The sequence below is a fragment of the Ambystoma mexicanum genome, chromosome 2p, assembly GCF_040938575.1.
Source record: "Ambystoma mexicanum isolate Mex_15411 chromosome 2p, UKY_AmexF1_1, whole genome shotgun sequence".
NCBI classification, from domain to species: domain Eukaryota; kingdom Metazoa; phylum Chordata; class Amphibia; order Caudata; family Ambystomatidae; genus Ambystoma; species Ambystoma mexicanum.
The window spans coordinates 316,729,866-316,755,744 of record NC_090923.1 but is presented as its reverse complement, the minus strand read 5'-3'; the positions used below and the strand labels follow the sequence as shown (position 1 = coordinate 316,755,744).

At 48.5% G+C, this 25,879-nt stretch overlaps 1 protein-coding gene across 3 annotated transcripts in view; it reads left to right on the top strand.

Annotated features, from left to right (window-relative positions):
* The window catches only part of ACTR8 (actin related protein 8), a 520,692-nt gene that overhangs the window by 158,688 nt on the left and 336,125 nt on the right, over positions 1-25,879 (top strand). For 2 of the 3 annotated variants that reach the window (XM_069643636.1, XM_069643634.1), the window contains exon 5: positions 11,626-11,799. The exons of the other annotated variant lie outside the window; for it this stretch is intronic. In XM_069643636.1, the coding sequence (XP_069499737.1) occupies positions 11,626-11,799 (174 nt within the window). The remainder of the gene's footprint in view (positions 1-11,625; positions 11,800-25,879) is intronic. 3 annotated transcript variants of the gene reach the window in all.

Genomic DNA, 25,879 nt, shown 5'->3' with positions numbered 1-25,879 from the left:
TCCACGTTGAGAAGTGATATCGGCCTTTATGATGAGCATTCCATTGGGTCTTTGCCTGGCTTCAGGAGCATGATGCATGGATGGGGCTATGGAACCTGTGTCTCGGAATGAGTTGAAAAGCTCTGTCAGTGGATTTAGAAGCAAGGGGTGAAAAAGTTTGTAGAATTTAGGCGGGAATCCGTTTGGCCCTGGGACTCGGGGATTTGAGGGTTTCTTCTACTTCTTCGGCCGTGATTGGGGCCTCAAGGGCGGTTCTGACTGTATCAGAGCTGCGGCAAATTGGCATCTGCTATAAATTGTTCCTGGAGAGGCGGGGGCAGAGGACAGAATGCTGTCTAGATGGGCCGCTGCTATTTGGAGTTTAGCTTCTTCTCCATATCGGATTCTGCCCTTCGGGTCTTTCAGGGCGATGATATGGTTTCGTCAGCGGGTTCTGGCTAGTTTGCTCACTAGGTACCTGTTGGCTTTATTGCTGTTTATGTAATATCATTGTTTCGTCCTAATCAGGGACTGCACTGTGTCCTCGGCATAATGAGCCTCCAGTTTTGTCCGTGCCAGCCTCACCAGTTTGACCGCTTTGGGCGACCATTTTCCCTTCAGGATGGAGTCTGCCTCTGCCATCTCCTTTACTAGCTGGTCCCTCTTTGCGGCCCGCCTCTTCCTGTATGCGGCTGCCTGAGCTATTAATTCTCCTCTGATTACAGCCTTCATGGCTTCCCATCTCGTATCTGTAGAGGTGAGGTGAGGGGGTTCTCTTTGAAATAGCATTTGATCGCTTTGGCTATAGCATCAAGGACCGCCATGTTGTGTATCATCGGCTCGTATAGGGACCATCGGCACCTTTCAGGAGGGTCGGGATCAAAGAGCCTTGCGGTGAGGAGGATTGGGGAGTGGTCAGACAGAGCCCTTGTGCCAATTACCACTTCATCTGTGAATTGTAGGAGCTGTGGGCTTGCTAGGATCAAGATGAGGAGCAGTGGACATGGGAGAAAAAGGAGTATTCTGTTGTGTCCGGATGAAGGACCCTCCAGGTGTCCACCAAGCCCAGGGTTCTGAACAGGTGGCAAAGGCTCAGGGCAATCTTGAAATCTCTGGGTGATGGCGTGCCCGTTGTGTCCAGCTGGGGGTTGAGGGACCCCATTGAAGTCCCCACCTAGGACCACCTGGCCCTCAAGGAAGGGGAGAAGCGATGACTCCAGCTCTGCAAAGAAGGTCTCCTGATCATCGTTTCACGTGTAGACCGCGATCAGTGTGTGGAGCTGGCCATAGAGATCCCCCTTAATCGCCACAAATCTGCCGTCTGTGCTCCACAAAAATCCCTTTCTCTTTAAAAGGGGTACCCCTTGCTAGGAGAATTGCTGTGCCTCCTTTTTTGCTGGGTCCCGAGGCCAGGTATTGAGATGGGAATGCCCGGCACCATAGCCTAGGGAAGTCCTCCGCTAGGAGGTGCGTTTCCTGGAGGAATGCTACCGAAGCTTGGAGGTCTTGTAGGCGGCGAAGGATGGATTTGCGTTTCACTGGGGAGTTCAGGCCCCAGACATTCATGGAGAAATAGCGAAGCTTGGTGTGTGGGGGGGGGGGTGATGAGAGTGCCAGACAGGCAGTAGTGGAGGGCTACTCGGTCGCTGGTGAGGGACTTCCACCGGAGGGTTGTAATTGCAGGTCCGTTGTAACCAAGTTTTAACAGTAACCCAACCAAGGCCAAACGTGGCATGGCAATTTAAGGGGCCGGAACAGGTGGGCCCACAACCAGGCGTGCTGGGGGGGGACCCAGCCCGACAAAAAGAATAAAACCAAAAATTAACCAGTTGAGTCGTGAGAGGCCTTGGGCCAGAGTGATTGTCCATCCATTCGGCTGGGGCATTAGTGGGACACCTGGATGCCGAGAGTGCGGGTTGCGGTATGGAGAGGCGACGGTCTGTTAAATTTCGTGTGTGGCGGGGGTTTCCCTCCTTTCGGGACTTTCATCCAGTGGTTGTGCTGAGGCTTCAGTGTCGAGCTCTGTATATGTGTCATGATCTCTGCTTCCAAAAGGTCAGGGTTTTCCCAACTCCCTTGGAAGCAGATCCATAACCCAGGTTCCGAGTGCCAACCAGTCCCAATTGGGACCTTTTGGACCCAGTCCTGGCGCCAGTGGCACCAGGCTCATAAATATGCCCAGTCCCAGTGCTGGAAGCGCCGGGCTCATAATGCTTGGGTGGACTTACCTGCAGCAGACCATGCTGCTTACTTGCCTGCCAGTTGAGCCTCTGATCCTCTTCTGTTTGGGACTACTTTTCCTGTTGGGTGGGGCAGGAGCCACTCCCTAGATTCAGAACACTGGAACTCTTCTGGAAAGCAGGAACTCTTTTCTTACCTAGGCGTGGCTGTGGAAGGAGACACCTAAGCACTACAGGAGGCTATTTAAACCACACCCGATGGATGAATCTTGCTTTGCGTTATTCTGCATCCTCTGCAGCAGAACGCTCATCGTGTCTTCTGCATCTGATCCTGGGCCTAAGGAAAAAGGCTTACCATCCTGAATCCAGTCTTCAGCAACACCTATAAAGACAAGAAAGAACAGGTTAGCATTACGGTCTTCAGTGACAGCTCTTCACTTACCTGGTCCATCGGCTGTCTCCAACGCCTCGCGCTGCATTCCGGCATCTGAAAGACAACCGCTTACCAACTCTTCGCACGCTCCGGAGGCCTTCGACGCTGCATCCCGCATCTGAAAGTGCGAAGGTGCGTTTAAAGACATTGGGGAACTTTAATACTCACGTGCCATTACTCCTTTCCACATCTAACCCAGTGGGTATTCCGGCACCCTGCAGCCGCTCCGAACTTGTACCTGCAAAATAAAAAGACAGAGCGCATCGTGAAGCAGGCAACAAGCGCTTACTTACGTGCTTCCAGGCGCTTCTATTCATCACACGGGCTCCATCTTCAACTCACTTCAGCCCGTCATCCGCCATCGCCGGAACCCTGCAAAACAAGAAACATCATTACTAAAGACTTTAAAGACATTAGAATTACTCGAAACTTGCCGTTCGTGCAGTAAACGACGGACAGCAGTCCTCTGAAGTCAAGAGGCCTGCTCCCCTTATCCAGTGAAGAAACTGGTTACAGCACCCTGCCCCGAGGCAGATGGAGAGCACGGCGTTCACTTACCTAAGGTGAGAGCGTTAACCTTTGGGGTTCTACAGGAGAAGAGAAAGGGAAGAAGAGAGAGACATTCAATAACCCAGTTCCTTAATCCCATATTTTCTATCTGCAGACATCTTACCCTTCGAGTCAGACATACAGTGCACAGAGGTCCAACCCAAAGAGCCAGCCGTGTGTTACACATCACCTTTGAAGATACGGTATACGCCCAGTCAAGACCGGCGCTTCTACGGGAATCAGGTGAGCGTTACAATATGGTCCAACAGGGAGGTGGAGGAATCCTCCTCGGGGGTAGAGGGTTCACCCCCCATGATGCCGCAGGCTTCTTCGAGAGCGTGGATCACCCTTGTCTGACCCTCAAATGCGAACTGGAGCGAGCCGGTTAGAGCCATTGATATTTGATTTTTCGATCCTGCAAGAAAATTGTTAGCGACCGGAGGGCTCTCCGCTGTTGGACTGTGGGGGCGGCCAGGTCTTGAAAAAGCTGAATTATGGCTCCCTGGTATGAAAGGTGACCTTGAGAGTGGCTCGCCTCCATGATTTCTTGTTTTGTGGTGTAAAAGTGGACTCTGATAATCCCTTCTGGGGAGGCGGATGCCGGCGTATTTCTGCTACCTCGCAGTCTATGGGTCCAGGAAGAGATCCCCGACGTAGGTAGGAAGGGCTCAGTCCGGTATCGAGGCGGGGACCCCTCCGATGCAGATTTTGTTCCTGCGGGCCCTGTTTTTCAGATGTTCCTGCTTGCGCTGCATGCTCCCAGAATTATCCTCCAGAGACTGGAGTTTCCGTTGCAGCGCCGCCATCTGCGCCAAGTGTTCCAGGACTTGGTCTTCTGTGTCTCCGACCCTGTGTTCTACCTCCTCCACACCGTTCTCCAGGCCCTCTATCTTAGTTGTGACCTCTGCCATACAATTGCGGAACTCGACCTTGATGTCAGCTAGCAGGGATTGGAAGTCTTCTTTCGTGGCCCATTGTCCCTGGGGTCTAGAGGGCGAGGAGAGTTGGGTTGAGGGGGGGTCCTGCTGCTTGGATTTCTCCCTCAGTTGCAATAAGTTTGCTATGTCCTCAGATTTTGGACCTTTGTGTTTGGCCATTTTGGCGTTGGGCCGTCTGTTCATCTAGTTGTAATCCGTAGGCTGTCGCTGAAGGGGGTCCACCGAGCGGTGGGGAGCAAATGCTGGCCGAGTGTCCTGTTGCCCCCTGGGTGGGCTCGCAGGTCCTTGCAAAGTGCTCTGGCAAGGGGCCCTACCTTGGTGGTGGAGGGCCGTCCGGTTATTGTTGGTGGGGAGAGTGTGTTGTCCTCCGGAGCTGTGCGGCGTGTGGGCCAGGGGCCCTCCCGTCAAGTGGCTGTGCGGGCGATGGGTCTAGGTTGACTCCGGGGATAAGCCGGCCCAGGTCGGGGCAGTAAGTTAGGACTGGTGCCGAGTCGCTGCAGGTTCCGGGTGAGGTTCGTCAGGTGGGGGAGGGGCTCCCAAGGCACCCAGCTGGGTCCAAGATGAAGGGGGTAACGGGGGGGCATGCTGCAGAAGGAAGAATTCCCAGACTGGGCTGCCCTAGGCCTCCACCAGCATATGTTGGGGGCGGCTGGTTCGTCGCCTGTGGGGAGACGGGAGTGTGGGTCAGCAGGAGGGCAGGTTCTGGAAGATGTTGGGCCCGTGGTAGAGAGCCCTTTGCAGCGCTTCAGAGTCCTGATGTCCCCTGGCTGAAGCTGAGGGCCGGGACTGTGTCCTTACGGGACCTGTTGGCGTGAGGGGAGGGGAGGGGAGGGGAGGGGAGGGGACTTTCCGGCTGATACCAATTCTCCATGGGGGCCGTGCTAGATGGGGGGTGGGGGGGGCCCACGAGATTGTCACTGTGTTCGGGGCGCTCCCAGGTTAAGCCGTCCTTGGACGACCCTGGCAGATGTTGGGACCAACGGGCCCGTTGCTGAGAGGAAGGCGGGGTGTGGTACCATCCAGAAGAGGGCCGGGCCCAAGTGATGTTGGGCCTGCAGTTGGACGCAGGAGGGTCGAGGATCCTCTGTAACCCCTCATGGATTCGGACACCAAGGGGAGAGGAGGGGCCCGGCGTCCCCGGTGGCTGGGTCTCAGGCCTTGTGCTGGCCACCTCTCTCCCTCCTGCAACCCTATAGTGATGCTTTATTGGCAGTCCCTTGGGACTCAGTGTCACGTCGGGTCTTGGCTCTGGGGGCTTGCCTGTTTACGTGCTGCTGGCACCCCTTACAGGGAGTTTCTTCTTGGAGCTGTCTGCTTGTGAGGCTTGAACTGTGGGTGCACTCGCTGTCCCGCCTCTCTTGGTGGCTTTGTTTGTGCTGTTGAGGGGCCTGGCTAGGGTTGTTGCCCCCTCCTCTTTTTGTTCCTTGCTGTCAGGCTGGAGAATGGGTGGTTGTAGGGGTCTTTTAGCGACTCGCCACTCTTCTCTCCCCCACGCTCCTCCCGTTGTGGCAGGGATTTTGGGGTCTCTGGGGGGACATGGTTGCACTCACTGTCCTGCCCTCTGTGGGGGCCGGCTACTTCCTGGGCATCTCGCTGTCGGCCTTTCTGATCATGCATTGTGAGGCTGCCCTTTGTGCTGGGCTATTATGCCTTTTGTTTCCTCTGGTGTGCCTGTCCTGCCTCTGCTCTTGCCTTAAAGAGACTTGTCCTAGCTGGCCGCATTGGGACCTGTCAGTCAGCCCTGTTCAATACCGGTTTGTGGGAGGAGGCAGACTCCTTTAACTTCCCCTCGTGGTCCCCACCACCCCCCGGGATCAGTGTTGTTTTGAGTTCGGGGGACGGGGGAGCTGGGGAGCTTGCCAAGGTCCTCACGCTTCTTCTCTTGGTATGGGATCCCCCTGGAGCTGGTCCGGTGGGGATGGAGCTCAGCGCAGCCACGGATGCCCTCCCCTTCCTGTTTTGCAGGATTATGCATGGGTCAATGGACTCTCATCTGGGTCGCTGCACATCAGGGCTTCCCCAGGATTCCGCCTGGCGAGCTTCACCCTACTGTCGCTTGCTTCACCCCACGGAGGGTTGCTGCCGCAGGTTGCAGATCCGCCTCCTTTTCTTTTGGGTCCCCGGTGTCTCTCCGATCTCGCTCCCAGGAGATGGGGCCGTCCTCGCCACCTGTATGCTCTGTTGCGGGTCCGGTTCTCCCAGACTCAGCTCCTCCCGCCCGCTCAGCTGCCTCTCCTAGCTCCTGGTCACGTGTTCTCCTGGGCAGTTTCTACAGGATGCCTCTTCGGTGGTGCTCTGCGGCGTCTCCGCCCCTCTTATTCGGAGGTCTACATCTTGCGGGCTGCGGTCGAGCCCCTCCCCCACCTCATTCACATTTAACGCCCGCTGCATGATGTTTTGGTAGTCTTTCCCTGTTCAATCGCTCCGTTTCTCGGTCCCGTTGCCTTCCTCCTTTTCTACGACCGATTTGGTAATTATTTTTACTTGCCTCTGAGTGAGTGGGAATCTTTTTCCCCTCACCTAATATTTTACTCTTTTTTTGTTAAATGGGGATGATGAGGCCCAACAAGGCTGAAACACGTGTCTGGGGTTGCTGTTGGTACTCTTGTTCAAAGGAGGTTTGCCTGGCATTTCAGTGCTGGACTGCCCTTGTGGCCAGTCAAAGACCGATATGCAAATGGATAGTTCTCCTTTGTGAAAAGTACAGTGAGCAAAAAGCGAGGGCTGCGGACTCTCAAAGGGTGGGTCATCATGCCATGTTCTTTCTAGAGAGGGGCGCCAATTACGTTTTTTGTCTTTTTATGGGTGACCTTTTTATGTGCCACCATAGTGTGTGATGGAGTTATAGTTTCCTATAACTTTGGACTGACTGTAATATACTATGGCAGGAAGCATCATTATAAATGCAGTAGCTTCCTTTTAATTTTCTTATTATTTCTTGGGTGACCTACTGTTCCCAAGAAGTAAAGTGAGGTTCCCATCCACTTTGCATTTATTTTAGTGAGCCAGCACCCTCCACTATATGTGGAGTGCTGGGAAGGATACAATGTATCACCTTTCTTACTTACCTCATAACATTTTTGTTTTACTTGAATAGCTGGTGGCACTGGTTTTACCTTTATGACTTTGTCATTATTATTCGCAGGCTGTCAAATCAGCCTCAGTAATGCTCAGAAGGGCCATCATTTTGCTAGATTGGTGGGCTCATTCTTTTTTCACCATCTCTCGTTTGCTTGTTCTTTCTTAGCTCTTCTGCCATTCTAGGCAGGAAACCTCAGTTGAAACTTTTGGCTTCAGCGGAAATCCTTTGTATTCCACGCATAGGCTCCAAAATGTCCAATAAGGCAGAAAGCGAGGGAGGAGTCCAAAACTCTGTAGCCCTTTTGGTCTTTAACCTTGCCTGAAAGGAACCAGTTCCCAATGGGAAGCTGGCTGTCCTGATTAGACAGGTAGACCACCCCTTTCTGTAAACTGCAGGAAGATTTTGCAAAGTTGTGCTGTAGTTCGTGTTAAATACTCAGATCCTGGAAGCTTCTGACAAGTCGACCACTAGAACCAAATCCGAAGATGAAGAAACGACGGCTGTAACCCTTTCCAGCGATCGGAGAGCCTGCTGTGTAACCGGAGCCTGATGTAACCCTTCCTTTCAATCAACCTGGGGGCCCCGAATGCGACGACTCGTACCCGGATGCTGGTGAGATACACTAGTATCAAGAAGTCCTGCATTTTGAGCCATCCCACAACGTGCTGCAACCTTGCTGAGCTGCAAACCGCCAATACCCTCGGACCTTGAGCCAGTGTGCAGTGCTTAGACTTCCGAAGTTTGATTCCATCCAAAACGTTGGACTCCTTCAGGACCTCCAGAGACACGATTCAAGTCCCTGACATCCCTTCACCAGAGTGCAGGACCGAGAGAGGGAAGAGAATACACCCAGTGATATTCGTTCTTCATCTGGCTCCTGTAAAAGTGTGCTAGATCCACGAGAATCCATGAAGAAAGCTTTTCCGGAAGCCTTCTCTTACGACTGCTGCTGCAAGTTCCCATTCATTGTCCAGTTTTTTCGTCTCCATACCAGGAATCTAGGGACTGGGTCCTGTTCTGCGTCATCCTGAAGGCATCCACTCAGCAGCTCTTCCTATCTCCCAAGGGACTGTGTTGTTATGGGTAATATTTACCTCAAGTCTTATGTTAATCCTCTGAGGCTGAGTGGGTGATTTGTGTGGTTAAGAGTTTGCTCATACCACTTGCCCAGGCCTTATGCTGGAATACATATCGGGAGTCTTCTGTGAAGTCCTTAAAAACGTGCAACTAATTCTAAAATGAATACTTGTTTAAGAAGATCTCCTTTGGAACGCTGACTTTTCTGCAACTGAACCCTATCCTGACCCTAGAACACTAGGGTCCCTCTTCTGCCTCTGAGAAAACTCATGCTATAGACTAGGGAAGGACTTTAAAAGATTAGGATTCCGTCTGGAAGAATAAGAAATGTGAAAGTACTTACAGTTACCACACCAACTCATTTAACAGTATCTCTGCAATATAAAAGTTACAAAAGTGTCTAAAAGTTAATACTTACCTTTTTGAGTTGCATTCTGCTCCTCTAAAAAGTATGTCTTTTTACTATACCAAGTGTTGGTGCAAGCCACTACTAGTTAAATAATGGAGCTATCGTTTCTCTGCAACAAGTGTCAGTGCGAGCAAGTACCAAGTGTTGGTACTATTTTATTATTCTGAACTGAATGAGTGTAAAAGCTTACTAAAGGAGTTTAACTACATTGAATGACATATTATCATTTTTAAAGTGTACCATTGGGATTTGCTTCCCTGATCTGCTTTATGCAGATCTAAAACCGTCTTAGAGTTAATTCTCCTCTTTGCGTTTATCTTCTCTTAAGTGAATGATGTTCTTTACTTACCTTGAATAGCTGCTGCTCTTCTCAACTTGTAAAACTGGGTTGTGTTTTCCCTGAAACTGCTGTAGAACAATAGTCAGAAGGTACCTTACTTCTCTTGAAATACATTGTCTTTCTTAAACTGTAATTGTGTTTTGTTTTCCCTGAATTGCTTAGTGCATTCTAAAATAGTTGAGTGTTCATACTTAACGTTGAGTAGCTTAAGGCCCCTCCAGAAAGTATGAGTTACTTTATTAGCTCTGAACTGTGTTCTACAACGTAATATCTGTTACAAGGTGTATACTTGGGTTGCTTTATTAGTGATTTCTGTTACTGAGTGTCACTGCATGACTGACGGGGTCTACTGCCCGTGAATTACTGATTGTAAATTGTACTGACTGATTTAAAAGTGTATATAACCTGGTTTTACTCCCCAAGAATAGCTGACTGTCATTCTGAATGTGTTGTAGGTTTGGCTCATCTTGACTGCTTATTGTAATGCAAATAATTGTGTACTTTGGGTTGTAACCCATAAGTATCGAGTTGTTTTTTTATAATTGTGTTTATATGAAATGTTATAGAATTTACTGCACAAGATTTATCTTGGCCTACTTGTATTTAAATAAACCCCTTATTGTTACAATACGTAGTTTCAGTGTTTTTTCGGACCATGTGTATGCCACTGTTTCAAGTTACACCCCTCTCTCCCTCCTAATATAAGCTTGACTGCTCTGTCTTCGCTACCAAACGTTCTCAGGTGGTACAGCCTTATACTAAGAGTGGATTTATGTACTGCCTCAGATGTATTATGAAGCCCTTAGTTGGACTTTAGAAACGCTGTCCTAACAGAGCAAAAGGAAGGGACAGAAGAGACGGCTCTGTTTGACAGATGCAGACTTGTTATGACTCCGGCAAAGGATCGAGCTTCTGACAAGCTTGGCAAGACCTGAACGAAGAATGGATATTTAAGAAAGCACACCGGACAGAAGCAAGTGACTGAAGATGGAAAAGGGAGATGAGTATGGCAGTGCAGTCACAGAAATTGTGGCAGCATGGCCTCTGGAGTTTCCCAGGCGAGGAGAGATGTAATTAGAGTGCATGTCTGTAGTTGAGATTCTTCAGTTTGGTTGGTTCGGAAAGTCTTCATGGCGTTTGCAGCAAAAAGGCACCCACTTCTGGGTCTGTCAGTGTAGGCATGGTCAGAAACTTTAGCCTGATGAGCCCTTTGAGCAGGACATGTGATCAAGTTATTCCCACCATATTGGGTTTAAGACATGCAGCAAAGGGTTACTTCTGGTCATCTTTGAGATGGCGAGGATCGCGGTCTGATTTTTCGTGGCTTCAAATGATGTCAGTGCAGAGCTTTGGTCTTTCCTCAAACATGCCTTCCTGGATGTAGGTTTGGAGATCCAGCTGTAAATAAGGTGAGTGGCCAATGGCAGACCATCCCTCCAAACATACCCAAGCATTCTGGAATTCATATGTTCCCAGAAGGCATCTGAATATACCACTCAAGCCTGGTTTCCGGTTGAAAAAACACACGCACGTACGCGCACACCTGTACGCACACACATACATACACACCTGTACGCACACACGTACATACACACATGCTAAGCCGTAACACCCATTCTTATTCTAATCTGGGACTCAATCTTGTGTGAATAGGTTCTTCTAAAAAATTCATGTGGGTCTCACTTCAATTACTAAGTAGTGTGATTTGAAAGATAGCGATTAGTATTGTAGAATGATCATCTCGTCAGTAGGTGAGGCTGAATCGAACAAGTTCCTTGACACTTTTTGAAAAGTGGTGACCTACAGCTAGGGTAGGAAAAAATAATCTGAGCGTATCGAAAGAATGCCAAATCCATGGTTATTATAGGCCTGCCTGCTGGTCCCCACACACAATCACGGATGACCAAAAAACATGGCTTAGAGTAGGACTAAAAATGCATTAGTATCCTAATGGCTACCATACTCTTATATTGGGCAGCAAATGTTGTAAAAATGACTTAACCTCTGGTGATGCTAAACCTAAATTGCAGCTGCTGCTAAGTTCTCCCCAACACACTTGTATGATAATAGAATCCCTCAGGGGCCAATATGGAATTGCCTAAAAACCACCCCTGTGCTAGAAGTGATATGAACTTCCATAGGACTGTACATGAAAAATGGTTGCAGTGATGGGGATATTACAGTAGAAGTCTCCATGGTCACACCAATAGTGAAGCAAAAGGTGTTGTGGTCCCAAATGTGATCAGATCTGTCCTAACACTTATTTATACTGTTTTATTAATGTTTTATCTATTGTAGGGGGGGCTGATCTTGGTCCTACCTATATACTTATTTTCTTTTTTGCCAAGTAACGTAGGTGGGCGAGTCCCCATTTAGGTAAATATGCTCTGATGGCTTAATACATGACATTACCTTTGTTGTAGTTAAGTGGTGGGGACTAGTATATCTGTAGAGAGTAGAGTGATACAGCTTTTTATTCACTTTACAGGAAAATATGTGCCCTTCTGTACTCAACCCACTATCATGTGGCCTTATGTGGTTCCAAGATATTTTTTAATATGATGATTACGACAACAGGAGAGTGGAATCGGAAATCCAAGCATCTGTACCTCAGTTTCTTTTTATTATGTTTTTCAAGGCGCTCCATGTCAATCCTACTGACTGCTACAATATCCACTATCCAATCCGCAGAGGCGAGTTGAACCTTCATGCGGGATCCGGTGGATCACTTACTGCGGTTCTTGCAGATCTAGAGACTATTTGGTCCCATGTCATTCAGAAATGTTTGGAAATACCGTTAAAAGATTTAAAAGTGAGTACATGAATTTTAACCAATTAAATACTTTTGTTTGCAATCGATTTTCTTTGTTTACCATTTGAATTTTCAATGCCCGTTTGTCTCAATTATTTAAATGTTTATGCACATAATTCTCAGGGATGGTGTTCTTGTGTAAATAGAAAGCAATTACACTGGAAGAGCACTGTCAGTTATCTTTATGCGGCTAGTCAGTTTGCTTAACCCTTTAAGTGCCAAGGACGAGTATACTCGTCCTTTTTACATAGACTTCAATAATAGCCTGGCACTTATTAAAGAAGACTGTAGATGGAATGTCTTTAGTGAGGACTATGTTCTCGTACAGTCATTTGCTGTTCTGCTGATGCAGCCAACAAAGACGTTTTAAATGTTAGGTACACTGTTTGGTAAGGAGGTTTCGCTTAGGCTCTGACTGGATTTATCAACCTACTTGTTTTACAGGGATTCCCTTTGAGTTTCACACCCCATCTAGTAGAATTGCCAGAGTTAAAGCAACCTTTCATCAGGCATCAACCACTAGGCATTTGCTACCGCTGGGGAACCGGGACTGACTACACAACGCACTGCAAATCTAACTTCCATATGAGAGAAAAAGACATGCGCGTGAAATCGTGCGCAATTCCCCGTTTGTCGATTCATGGAAAGCAGTGCACAGGGCTTACCTGGGACTTGCGAGGAATCCATCCGGTCCTCCACATCACTGCGAGTCGAGGAAAGCCTTGTGCAAGGCTCCAAGAAGAGGGTAGGCCGGGCCTCTGCTGCCACCTAAATAGGGGCGGAACATGCAGAATGAGGAATACAAGCAAAAATGGGGGCGTTATGAGGGACGTTCCACCGTCAAGCAATCGCACCACCCATAGCGTGCAAAATAAACATATTCATGGAATGGAACTGCGCACGCGGGTCGCGAAAAAGCACGTACAAACCCCGGCATGCCAACACCACGCAATAGCAGGCGTAAACGTCAACGCACACTCTATCAAATGCCTATATCAAGCATGCAAGACACACTAAAAGTACGGATACAGCCACGATGAATGCACCATTTGTTGAAGCAATCATCCTGGAACACTGCAGGAGGAGAAGGGTGGTCGGGGCCCGGATCCTTCACCCACACACCAGCCTTTTTGGGTTGCCTGATGACCAGGTGTATGGAAGGTATAGGTTCCCCCCGCCCCCATATCATCCTAGACCTTGTCAGGGAGTGGGAAGATAACCTTGCATCACCCACCATGTGCTCCCAGGCACTGGGCCCCTTGCAAAAGGTGCTAACTGCTCTGCATTTTTTCGCCACACTGCCATTCCAGCGGACCACTGCCATAGTAGGTGGTATCTCCCAGGCCACGCAGTCTTGCTGCCTACACCAGGTGTTGTCATGCATACCTGCACAACCTTCTGTTTGTCGGCAGATCTGTATGCCCAGAACACCGGCAGGAAGGCAAGCATTGGTCCAGGATTTTTATGGGATGCCACACTAACCCAGAGTGCTAGGTGGTATTGATTGCATCCATGTTGCTCTAAATCCACCTAGAGCCACAAAGCACATCTTCTGCAACTGGAAACATTGGCACTCCATCCATGTTTAGGTTATGCATCCTTACTGAAGTGTATACCAACTATCCCGGTAGCACACATGATGGTTACATCTTCAGGATTTCCCAGCTACAGCGGTCCCTGGAAGCTGGGAAGCATGGTAACACATGGCCCATTGGTGAGTATGAATGGCCATGCACGTTGCACACAGACCAATAGACACTGCCAACAAATGCCAATGACAACCATTCTCACCTCTGCAGGGGACCGTGCCTACCCTCTGAGCATATACACGATGATGCCCATACGCAAACCCACCACACGTGCTGAGGTAAGGTACCACACTGCCGATATTGCGACTCGGGACATAGTGGAGCGCACATTCGGAGTACTCGAGTCACGTTTCCGCTCCCTCGACCACTCTGGTGGTGTGTTGCTATATGCATTGCCATTAGTCTGCAAAACAATTGTGGCAGCATGTATCCTGCACAATGGCGCAACACAGCGTGGCGTCCCGGTGGACATGGTGGTGGCCCACCATCCACACCCACAGGAACCTCCCCCTTGCATATGGCTGGGCAAAAGGCACGTGGAGAGGCTGCACGCACCTAGCTTGTGCAATCTTTTTTCACCTAACATTCTTCCCCTGTGTAGTGCACACAATCCAGCCGAATCCCAGGTGCCATTCAATGATCACAATGGGCCAATCCACTGTGCCCACAAAACCACCCTGAGAATGTGCCCTTAGAAGTGAAAATTTGCTTGCAGCATAAGAACTAAAAAGACATGCATTTGGTGTTTCCGAAAGAAACACATTGAAGAGGGAGTACACCACTACTACCATGGCAACCATTGAATGAAATCACTCCATAGGCACAAAAAACATCCAATATGACTAACATACCCGTCAAATGTGTAACCACTGATAATTCCATAAACTCAACAAACATCATATCTGAGCTGCAAGCAATACATGGCCTCCAAAAGTAACATGGCCCCAAAATAATAGCACATTGGCATATTGCTGCACACCTGCTCGAGAATGTTTATGATTTGCACAAACATGTCCCTTTTGTGGTGTGTGGAAAAGCAGTGCAGTAAAGATCTACATCTGTCCTAGATTCTGGCAACATGACCACAATGCTCAACATGACCACAACGCACCTCATCCCAAATGAACCACTGAACAAGAGGTAATTGACAATTGTGAAAGAGGGTGACACACCAGAATGGCCACATGCACACATGTAGCCATTCCATATGGTTCAAGATAAATGTACATCTTACCTGTCCCCTGGGCATGTAGTCAGTCAACAGTCAATATTCATCCCATGAAATAGCCATCATCCTCTGACTGAAAGATCTGCAGACAATGAAAAAATGTTAACTGAGTGCAGCCAACACATCCATGCACCCAAAAAGTACAGACACACGTGCCCCCCTCGGTGACATGCAACACATGCAAACAACTAACAAGGCAACCATGAACATTTGTGCCAGCACACATGCAGCAACACCTGTACTGCCTGACCCCTTTATTGCCATGCAGTGAACGTGCATGTCACATATCCCCATTTCCTAACTGATGGCACATACACAACACATGCATCAGTCAACATCCTGTATGAAAATTAGGATATATCAGAAATGCCGATAATTGAGACCCCAAAAAAGAAGGAACCGCCCCCCCCCCCCCCCTGAAAGACCAGCAATGACATGGCAAGAAATGCCATCACCAGCATAGTAGTGGGCCAGTGCAATGAACAGTCATGGGAGCCCATGATGCAAAGAACATCACTCCACTCCAGGCAGGATCATGCTGGAGGCAGCATTTCACGGAGGCCGCTGTCAGACTGGAAGGCTGGCCACTGAGGCAACTGCCATGGAAGACGTAAGCAGACATGACAAAGCAATGTGAAACTGCAAACAAGGATAAATGCATACAAAAGGTAGGCCGCAAGGGAAAAGTGCAAGGTCAATGCAGACTTCATTGTGACTGTGTACAATTGTGCATTCAATTGAATGTATAAGCATCATGCACCCAGCTGCAGTCTACTTGAAGCTGCAAACACCATGTTGCAGCATGCATGTGAAAACACCAACACTGCACAACGTAGTTTGCCTGTTGACAACATAGCATCTAAAAAATGCATCAATGGTGCCATGTTTGTGGATCGTAACTGGGGCTGCACAATATCAATCTGGAACCCTGAACAAGAGAGGTCAAATGCGCCGTCGAACCATTACCCCACTATGGGATGCAAAGTGTCACTCAGTACACATGTGTAATGAAACGCACACCAGCACAACCATCAACACCTGTCACAGGCCACAAACAGCAGGCCCTGCCACCCACAACCCCCCAAGAAAGGCCCACACAGCTGGCACACCCACAATTTGGAATCTCAACCTGTGGCACCATGAATCCATAGAAACCACACCATGTGACACATGTACCCATGCCCCACAAGTCAATCTAAAGTGAGCACATGCAGTGCAAGACTCCAGACAAACGCCACACAAGTGCCTACAAATGCCCTTCACTTCTCTGCACAGGGTTCCCACCTGCCTTGCATATGATGAAACCCACTCAGAGCCCATTCCCTAAATGTAAAGACATGCATAGTAACGACAGAAAGAAATGGAACATCCATGACAACACATGAATGGAGTACGAAAATATGCAGAGACCACCCACTGCAGAAGGACCACAGGGTGCAAGAGGGTGGCGGGACATAGATTGTGATCTGCCCAAGAGTGCAGCATAGCACAACAGAGAGAGTGTGAGAGGGAAGGTCAAGTGAAAAACACATCAAGGAGTACACTGTCTGGTGTGGAGATGGTCAAGGACATGCACTACACCACAGTAGGACATCAACAGTAGTGGAGGTCCAATACAAAAAAAAACAAGACTCCATGAGCTCATGGACCTCATGGCAATGGTGGACCAACTGGCATGTCTGTGCTGGCACCCACATCCTGTGTTGAATCGGCAGGTGGAAATGTTGCTGGAGGCTGACCATGCAGTGCCCTGGCCTGGTTCTCAGTGGTAGCCATCAGGCGCAACGCTGATGAGTGGACTAGCAGACTGAGGCCTGTGAGGTCACTATACACAACCTCACGGGTGGCACAGAGTTCCTCAGAGATTGTCTGCCGCAGTACAAACACCTTCTGGTGGCTGCATGTTCCTCATGGACTGCAGTCATGTGGGCCAACATCTCATGCCTTGGGGAATCCCTGTGTACCCTACCCGCTGCAAGCAGGGATGCCTGCAGATCTGCCCATCAGCCCCTGATGTTGGCCTCCATGCACAGTCTGTGGGAGCGGCATGTGGACCGTATGACCTGCAGCTATTGCGCCACCGGTGTTGCTGGGGGAGGAGGGTCATGGAAGTGGCCACCCTATCCATGTCCACAGCCAACCTCTGAAAGTCATCACCCTGTTGGTGTGCCTAACACAACATCTTCTGCTCCCACTCTGTCTGCCCAGCTTGCAAATGTCCCCCACGTGTGCTTGACCTACATCTACGTGATGCAAGGGAGCATGGCCCTTGCTGTGATGCCCCTGTTTTTGGCTGCAGGTCTACAACCCTTCCTTGGACATCTGTGCCAGGACCAGCCAGAAACCAAAGCATGGGAGGGTGGCCTGACCCCCTGGAGACTCGCAGGCCCCAACTGCGCCACTCATTGGTGCACTAAGGCAGCATTGAGGACCGCACATCCGGTTCAGCATCAGAGCCAGCTCAGTCCAAAGAGTCAGAAGAGTGTGCAGCACGGCTGATGATGGTCTGGAGCACCAGCGGGTTCTCACTGCCTGTCACACCACGTCCTCCACTGGTGGTCTGATGCACCACAAACTCTTCTTCCTCCTCTGCATCTGGTGCATCCTCACCTGCACATGGATAAAAAGAGACATGTGGAGTCATGTGCAATGTGTTTACAGTAAACATGTGCATCACATTGCTGTCATGCAACAAAATGCAGGGAATGTAGTCAGAAGAAATACAGCATCCAAACACTGTGGCCAACAAGCAATGGGTGCATGACATATGCATACTGGCCACCAAATCCCCTGCTCGGGGGCATGCTGGCAGTGGACACATTGACAACCAACAGGCTGTTTAAGAAACAAATTATGGGCCTTGGTACCTCCCACTGTTGACTAATACCAGTGAAATGGTGATGGACATGCGTCTCTGTGACGTGCAGTTACATTACATGGCAACAGGCCGCCTCACCTAGCCACATAGAAGGCTGCATCCATCACATGCCACACCAGTGTTGTGATGGACATTCCCTTTTGCATTGGTTTTTGAGATTAAGGAAGTGGATTGAGTGTCGCAGAACAGGTCCTGCGGCACCTTTTAAAGGGGGAGCAGAGTGGTGGGAGTGATGAGTTTGGAGCGGCTGAGCAGGCTGTGTTACCGAGGGTTTGGGGGTATTGGCCCAGAGGAAGAGGGTCCTGAGGGGGGTCATACGTTTTGGTGGCTTAACACTCCATCACCGGTGTTAGTGACTGAATCAGTAATGTTTTTCTGGTGTTTTATTGATTGGCATTCGTCAATGGTTAAATGTTCAAGTGTTGTTTCTGAGCTGTGTTGTTCAGGCCTGGTGGAGGTTTGGGGTCTCCTTCCTTGGTGGCACAGCTTTGATGGGCATCTCTTGGGTCAGAGATTGGAGGGGGGCAGTTTGGTGGGGGGATGGTGGTGGGGGCGGGGGAGGTAGGGAGGATGTTGGGGTCTTGCGGTTTGTGGGGGTTACGGGTGGTAGATTGTTGGGTAAGATTTTCATATTTGTGATTAATCTTCCTGACCTGTGTCAACCACAGAACGTTTTGCTTGGAGTGGGCAATTATTTTCCCTTGTCTCTGGGTGAAGGGGAATCTTTTTCCTCTCCCACTTAGTCTTTTACTCTTTTTATGGGTGACCTTTTCATGTCTCTCCATGGTGTATGGTTGGAGGTATAGTTTGCTATAACTTTTGGGCTTAGGCTGGGTTTCCCCTTTGTGCTTCTCTATTAATTTCCCTTTAATGTATTTGGGCGAGCTTCTGTTCTTAAAGGGTAAAGAGGTATTTTCATCCCCCTTTACATTTGTATATTATGAACCAGCACACCATACCAATGTAGAGTGCTGGGGGGATACAATTGTATCCCCTTGCTTTCTTACCCGTAGCATTTTTGTTACAATGGCTCGAGACAGTGGTTTTACCTTTATGACTTTTAGTCATTTTTACTTGCAGGCTGTAAATTCAGCCTCGGTAATGCACAGAAGGGCCACCATTCCCTCTAGAATGGGGAGTGCCGACTTTTTCGCCATTTTTAAGTATGCTTTTGTTTCTGAGTTCTTCCCTTGCCATTCTAAGCAGGAACAAACTAAGTTGAAGTTTGGTCTTCTGCGGGAATCCTTTGTATTCCCTGCCCAGGTTGCAGAGTGTCTGCGAAGGCACAAATCTCTGCAGCCCTTTGCCTTCCACCTTGCCCGAAAGGAACCAAGTCTCAGTGGGGAGCTGGCTGTCCTGATTGGTTGTGTTGTAGTTCCTGATAAATTCTCTGAACCTGGAAGCTGTTGACAAGTCAAGCACTGGAGCTGAAACCACAGAGGAAGATGAAGAAAAGACGGCTGTAGATTTCCAGTGACCAGAGAGCCTGCTGTGTAACCAGAGCCTGCAGTAACCGTTCCTTCCATCGACCTTGGGTTCCCGAACACGACGACTCCTACCAAGAGGCTGGTGGTGATTTCACTAGTCTCAAGAAGTCCTGCATTTTGAGCCATCCCACGGCATGCTGCAACCTTGTTGGGCTGCAATACCACAATACCCTGGGACCGCGAGCCATTGTGTGGTGCATGGCCTTCCGAAGTCCAAATCCATCCGAAACTTTGGTGGCCTCCTCCTGATGCTCCAGAGACACAATTCGAATCCCTGAAGTCCCCTCAACAGAGTGCAAGACCAAATGAGTGAAAAGGATCTGACCAGCGATATTCCTTCATCTGGCTGCCGTAAAAAGGCGCCAGAGCCGCGTGAACCTGTCAAAGATTGTTTGCTAGAAGCCTCCTCTGATGACTGCCGAGTCCCATTCAGTGTGCAGTTCTTTCGTCTCCAGACCAAATCGGGGACCAGGTCCTGTGCTGCTGCATCCTGAAGGCATCCACTCTGAAGCTCTTCTTTTCTCCTAAGGTACTGTGTGGGAGTGGGAAATATTTACCTTAAGTCCTGTGAGGCTGAGTGGGTGATTTGTAGGAAGTTTGCCAATATCACTTGCCCAGGCCTAATGCTGCGGAATGCATATAGGGAGCCTTCTCAGAAGTCCCTGAACACTTTAACTAACTCTGAAAGTGAATACTTAATTATTGAAGAAGTTCTCCTATGGAACTCTGACTTTCCTGCAGTTGAAACCTATTTCAACCTGCCTACAGCTGGCTCCTAGAGCACCATGGCCCATCTTCTGCCTCTGAGAAAACTCATGCAATAGACTAGGGAAGGACTGGATAAGAACATTTTGTTTTGAAAAGTATAACGAGTGTAAAAGTACTAGTAAGTGTTGTAACTACCTCTATGAAAGAAGATGTTACAAAAATGTCCTTAAGTTATACTTACCGTTGAGTTGCATTGTGCCCTCTAAAAAGTATATAAGATGCTGTTTCTCCCTTCTGAAAAATGTGTTTGCACTGTTTTATCATTGTTTAACTGAATGAGTGTGAAAGCTTACCAATAGGCTTTACCTACCTTGAATAACATTGTGTTCTTATTAAAGTGTGACATTGAGTTTTTCTCCTCCTGATCTGCTTTATACAGACCTTAAACCATCTAGAAGTTAATACGTGTCTAATGAGTTGCTTAAGCCCCTCTTAAAAAGTATTTGGTAACTTACCTTGAATAGCTGCTGCTCTTCTAAACTTGTAACACTGTGTTGTGCCTCGCCTGAAACTGCCTAGAGCATTTACAAAATAGTCAATTACTTACCTTGAAATACATTGCGTCTTTCTTAAAGAGTAATTGGGATCGCTTTCCCTGATTTCCTTAGTGCATTCTAAAATAGTTATCAAGTGTTCATACTTGTCCTTGAGTAGCTTAATACCCCTCCAGAAACTACAAGTTGATTTACTGAGTTCTAAAAAGTAATGTTGCAAGGAGTATACTTGTAACCGGGTTGGTTTATTATGTGGTTTCATAGCTGAGTGTCACTGCATGACTGACCGGGTCTACTACCCGTGAATTATTCGCTGTATACTAAAAGTATATCTTACCTGGTTTTACTGCCCAGGAATAGCTGATTGCATTCTGAATGTGTTACAGGTTTGACTCACCATGAACTGCTGATAGCTAATCTGAATAAGTTTATACTTTGGGTTGTATCCCCTAAGTATTGAGTTGTTTTTTTTTATAATTGTGTTTATATGATATGTGATGGTACTAATTTCCCCAAGATTTACGTGGGCCAACTTGTATTTAAATAAACAATTTATTTTTTTACAATACATAGTGTTTCGGTTCTGTTATTTTTATTTACAGGAATTCTGCTGAAGTACTTTACTTTGCCTGAATTCTTCTGAAAAGAACTCAATGACCTCCCCTCTCCCCACCTTCCCTACACAAATCCCCCTAACTCTTGCCCCACCTGTTTTAATCATTTACTCAAAAAGCCCCCATATAGTTTGAGTTTTCTTAAGCAGAATCCTGCCGAAGTAAAGCACTTCAGAAGAATTCCTGTTGAAAAAATGATTGGATACCATGTGTGTTTCTTTGGACCATATGTATGCTACAATTTCTTTGTACCAAGCTTCATCCTTCTCTCCCTCCTAAGATAAGCCTGGCTGCTCTGTCCACGCTACCACATTCTCAGTTAGTTGGACTTTAGAAAAACTGTCCTAACAGATGGGGGTGACTTCAAGTGTGGTAGCTGGAGTTCATGTGGTGAGGTGAGTGGTCGAATGGCAGTGGTGGGTATGAGCAGGGGGGCGGGCCACCTGCTTGACGGTGGGGACTTTGAATGTAAAGGGGTTGAACTCCCTGACAAAGTCTTTGGTTGCCTGGGAAGTGGTCTGGTGTAGATGTGTTGATGTTGCAGGGGACTTGAATGCTGGATGGAGAGGAGTAGCGCATTCCCGCAGGGTTGATTGGGGGTACCTGCTGGGCCTCCGGCAAGGCGCGGAAGGGAGGGGTTGGGATTTTGGTGCATGAACTGGCGAAGCGCGAAAGTTTGGAAGAATGAAGGCGGGAGAGTAGTTTTGGTATCAAGGACCAGGGGCTGGGGGAGAGGAGCTGGTTGTCCTTAGCCACAGTGTGCTGCCCTAATTATGGGCAGAGAGTCTTTCTGGAGAAAATGCTGGTCTGTTTGTTAATGGAGGTCAGGGGCTCAATCTGTGGGTGCATCCTGTGCTGGATAGGATGACGCTGGCGGAGGCTATGGATAGACAGCCGAGGGTGTGGAGAGGAGGCCTCTGGGAATGTTTGGTCAGATATGGACTTGATGTATGGAGGAAGCTCCAGCTGCAGGAGCTGGGGTTTATGTTCCCCTAACCCCCATGGTACCTATACAGGGATAGACTATCTGTGTGTGGGTAGGGACATGTTGTGGAGGGTAGGGGGCTGTAGTATGGTGCTCGTCAGTTGGTTGGACCATGAAATGGTGTCTAGATTTCTCTTGAGGGTTTACAGTGTAGGGACTCCCTGTGGAGATGCAATCATTCCCTTTGGGAAGCTGCAAAGTTCAGTGAAGATTTAAAGGGGGCTATTGGGGAATACTGTGATCTTAATGATATGGGGAGGTGGGCATGGGCATTGTATTATATTGTTTGGGAGGTGGGCATGGCCACCTGGTGGGGATTGCTGATTTGGGAGGGGTGAGAAGGAAGAGGGAATGGATACCGCTGGAGAATAGGCAGCGGTGTGGCTGGGGTCGACTTGTTGGAAGAGAACATGTGCTTGTTTGGATGGGAGAGAGGGACTTGTACGAGATGTCCGGGAGAAGAGGGAGAAATTGGTTGGAGTTGGGAAAGGTTGTGAGGCATCTGCAATTTTTGAAGCAGAAGTATTATGAAAAGGGGATAAGGAGGATGGTCTTTTGGTGGCCCGTCTGCATGGTCGGAGGGCTGAACGATGGGTTGATGGGATTGCAGGGAAGGATGAACAGGTGTAGATTTCTTCTGAGGGGATATGGAGAGCTTTGCTTAGTTTTACGAAGCGTTGTTTGGCATAGGAGGGGAGTCGGATCAGGGAAGGATAGAAGAGTATTTGTATGATATCGCTCTTCCCGGATGAGTAGAGAGGATGTGAAGGCCACAGAGGCTCAGGTGGGCCTTGAGGAGGTAATTTTGTGTGATTCAGAGGTTGCAGATGGAGGACAGTTTTGGTCTGTGGCTTTTGTAAATTCCTTCTGGCAACGTCAAGATACTGGCAAGGAGAAAGCCACATGAATGTGAACCAGAACACAGGGGTAGTTACAAAGGAACCTGTGTGGGAAAGAAAGCCTAGGGTTACTGGTTGCATGGCCTGACATGGGTGGCCCGAGTGGTCCGACAACGGCACCTAGACTGGGGATACCCTCTGTGTGAAAGCCAAGAAGACCTGCAGAGAGCAAATCTAAGTGTATGAAAGAGATTGCTGAAAAGGAGCAGAAGAAAGTAATCTGCATAAGCCGTCAAGAAACCAGTAGTGTAAAGTTGACCTGGAACTGGGTTTTGAATTTTAAGCGTCTGAAACGAAGTATAAGTTGGCAAGCTGGAAAAACTGACTTCTCGGGGAAGGGAAAACTAAGACCTTATGAACTTTGGTGCCTCCTTGGTGAAAGAGAACCTTGGGCCATTTTGAACTGTGGTGTCTTCTTGGGGAAGGGAACCCTGAGACTGCAGAACTGTTTTGAACTTTGGGAAGAGGAGCAGGGACGCAAGCCCAGAGCTGGAAGAAGCTCGGAACTTTACCTGGAACACTATTTCTTTTGTTGCTGACATCCTTACACATTGTTTAGCTTTAGTTGTGAGGGCAAGTACAGGTTTTGGACACACCAACCCACTTTTCTTAGTTTCTTCTGGTTGGGAAATCCCACCTTAGCATAGGTCAAATTAGGCCTTCAACCAGCCTGACATATAAGTTAATAACATTTCATTTGTTTGAACTTTGAATCTGTTGTCTGTCTTGCTTCATTATGCCTTTACACTAGTCCCTAATACTGTCAGTAGTGAGAGACTCTCTCTCTTTTAGACGTCTCTTATTTTTACAGTTGCACACATCTTATAGTGAAGTGCCGTTAGAATACTTTGTATCCTCGTAACTTTTTACCTAATGTCTTTTTTGTTACTTTGATGATGTACCCAGCTGTGTGATTTTTACTGCTTTTGTGATATTTTTTCGTTCACTTTTGCATTTACCGTAAATGGCTACTAAAGGTGGCTAGCACCCTAAAATGGCTGTGCCACAAATTGTTCGCTGGTTCTTTGGCCAACCTGTGCCTTGACCTTTTTTCCTGCCTTCCCAGGTCAGGAAAATAATTCCATCCCTGGTGAAAGCTGCTGCTTTCACGGGCAAGTGGGCTTTGTGAGTGTTTGAGCCAGAGGCCGGGGCTGGGACTATTTGTCCACAGCCTCTGGCACCGAAAGACCGTTTCTGTATGGATGTGATGACCATTGGTTGTTCGCATGTTGCAGGTCCTTACCATTGGTGGGCTTTGGCTAGCTCCCAACCTAAATCTTGGATGCAGCTATTGACATATCATAGACTTCTACGAAGAAGAGCATCCCGCTGACAACCCAATGATGACTCCTGTGGCTGACCAGCATCAACTCCAGTGATTGGTCTAGTGAAGCCCTGCCCTACTGCCTGATCCCAGAAGACTCTCGTTGGTGCTTCAACCCTTGGATCCGGGGAAACCGTCTCAACTCGTGCTAGAGGGTCTGTTGCTTGGAAGCCTTGGAAGTGTCCAAAGTGCCACCTGGTGTACTGACCAGCTCCCTTTTGGGCTAATTCTCTGCAGCCGTCCTCGTTCTGAGCAGGGCCTTATTTGCCATAAGCTGCCTATGCAATCTAATTTGGAAGGGTGAATGTATATATGATTTATTGATTACATTGCTTACCTGTGATTTTGTTTTTTCTATAATTCGTGTGTTCATAAATGCCTGATGAATAATTGTATTTTTTATATATTGTTGTGAAGTGACGGTGTGTATGTACAGTTTGGTAAAGGAAGGTGATGTGTTGTGAAATGTCTTTCTGTGGGTGCTGTGAGCTGGTGATGTCATGTGTTTCTGTGTTTATGTTGGAATGTTAACTAGAGGATTCTACACTCAGGCAGTTGGAGCTCCCCTGCCTGGGTGATGGGGCAAGTGTTAAGTCCAGTCCACTCTCTTGTATCTATCTTCATGTAACTATGTCTTAAGTACCTGTAATAAACCTAAGGCGCCCGGAAGTCACTCTGTAACAATGGCGACGAGTTGGTCTTAAAAAGGAGAACCTGAGTGCAATAACGTGAAGAGGACTGGAGAAACCTGCTGCAGGGCGTGCAGGAAAGAGGTGGACAAGAAGGACAACACTGCCCCCAAGACAAGTAAGACCCATCACCCAAGGCACAAAAAAAGGGGAGGACGAAAGCTCTTTATCAGGAGGGATCAGCTGCCCATGAGGTGGAGGGAGAGCTAGGTCCCGGGCCCGAAGAGAGAAGCAGGGCCATGATGTGAAGGGAAGCTCAAGAAGGGAGCTGGGCCCTGAGGGTGAAGAAGGGAAACCGTCCCATAAGGTGAAGGAAGTGGGAAGCCGCAGCTGCGCCAATAAGTTATAAAGGAGCTCATTGTGGAGAGAGTTTAGAGCCCATGGTTATTGATGTGCCCAGAAACTGAAGCTGAAGTGCTGGCATGTGAGCAGAAACTGAAGTGCTGATGCCGTTTACTGAGAAACATAGCCCAATCCGAATAGAAAACTGTGACCACAGCGCTCTGCTATTAGGTGACGGTTGGTCAGCTGGAGATGTGAGCACTTTGTATGCATTTGTAGCAATGATGTCGTCACTGGAGGGCCCTGGAGAGTTGGCGATCAGAGAGAATGTTCATGTTAAGGATTCGGTAGCCGTTTGCGCTGCAGTCGCTGTTAATACGCGGCGCAGTTAGCAGAGGCACGAAGGCTAACTATAGAGAAAAGCACCTAAAGAAGCATGCAACGTGATGAGGACGTTTTCGGAAACTTAAACCAAGGCAGTGACGTATCGTATGAGAAGGAGTCGGAAGAGATGCGCCCTGAAAGGTGCCTTAAACCTATCCTTATGTATGTGTGGAAAGAGACGGTCGCAAAATAAGGGCTTCTTAAGTTGGGAAGCAAAGAGGTGCCCGTTAGAAAAAGGGGAAATGTCCATAAAAGAAGCGAGGATGTAGAAGCTTTCAGCAAGTCCATTCCCACTGGACTTGAGTGTCGGACAGCCGCACATCATGCGGGCGATGCAGAGGTCAGCGCTACGTGGCCGTTGCTACGGGGCGTGGCAGCAGCAAGGATCTACAAGGAGTTTTCCACTGAAGGAATAAATGGTGGGGAGCGGTGATACTGCTGTAGAGTTCTGTGCAAGCA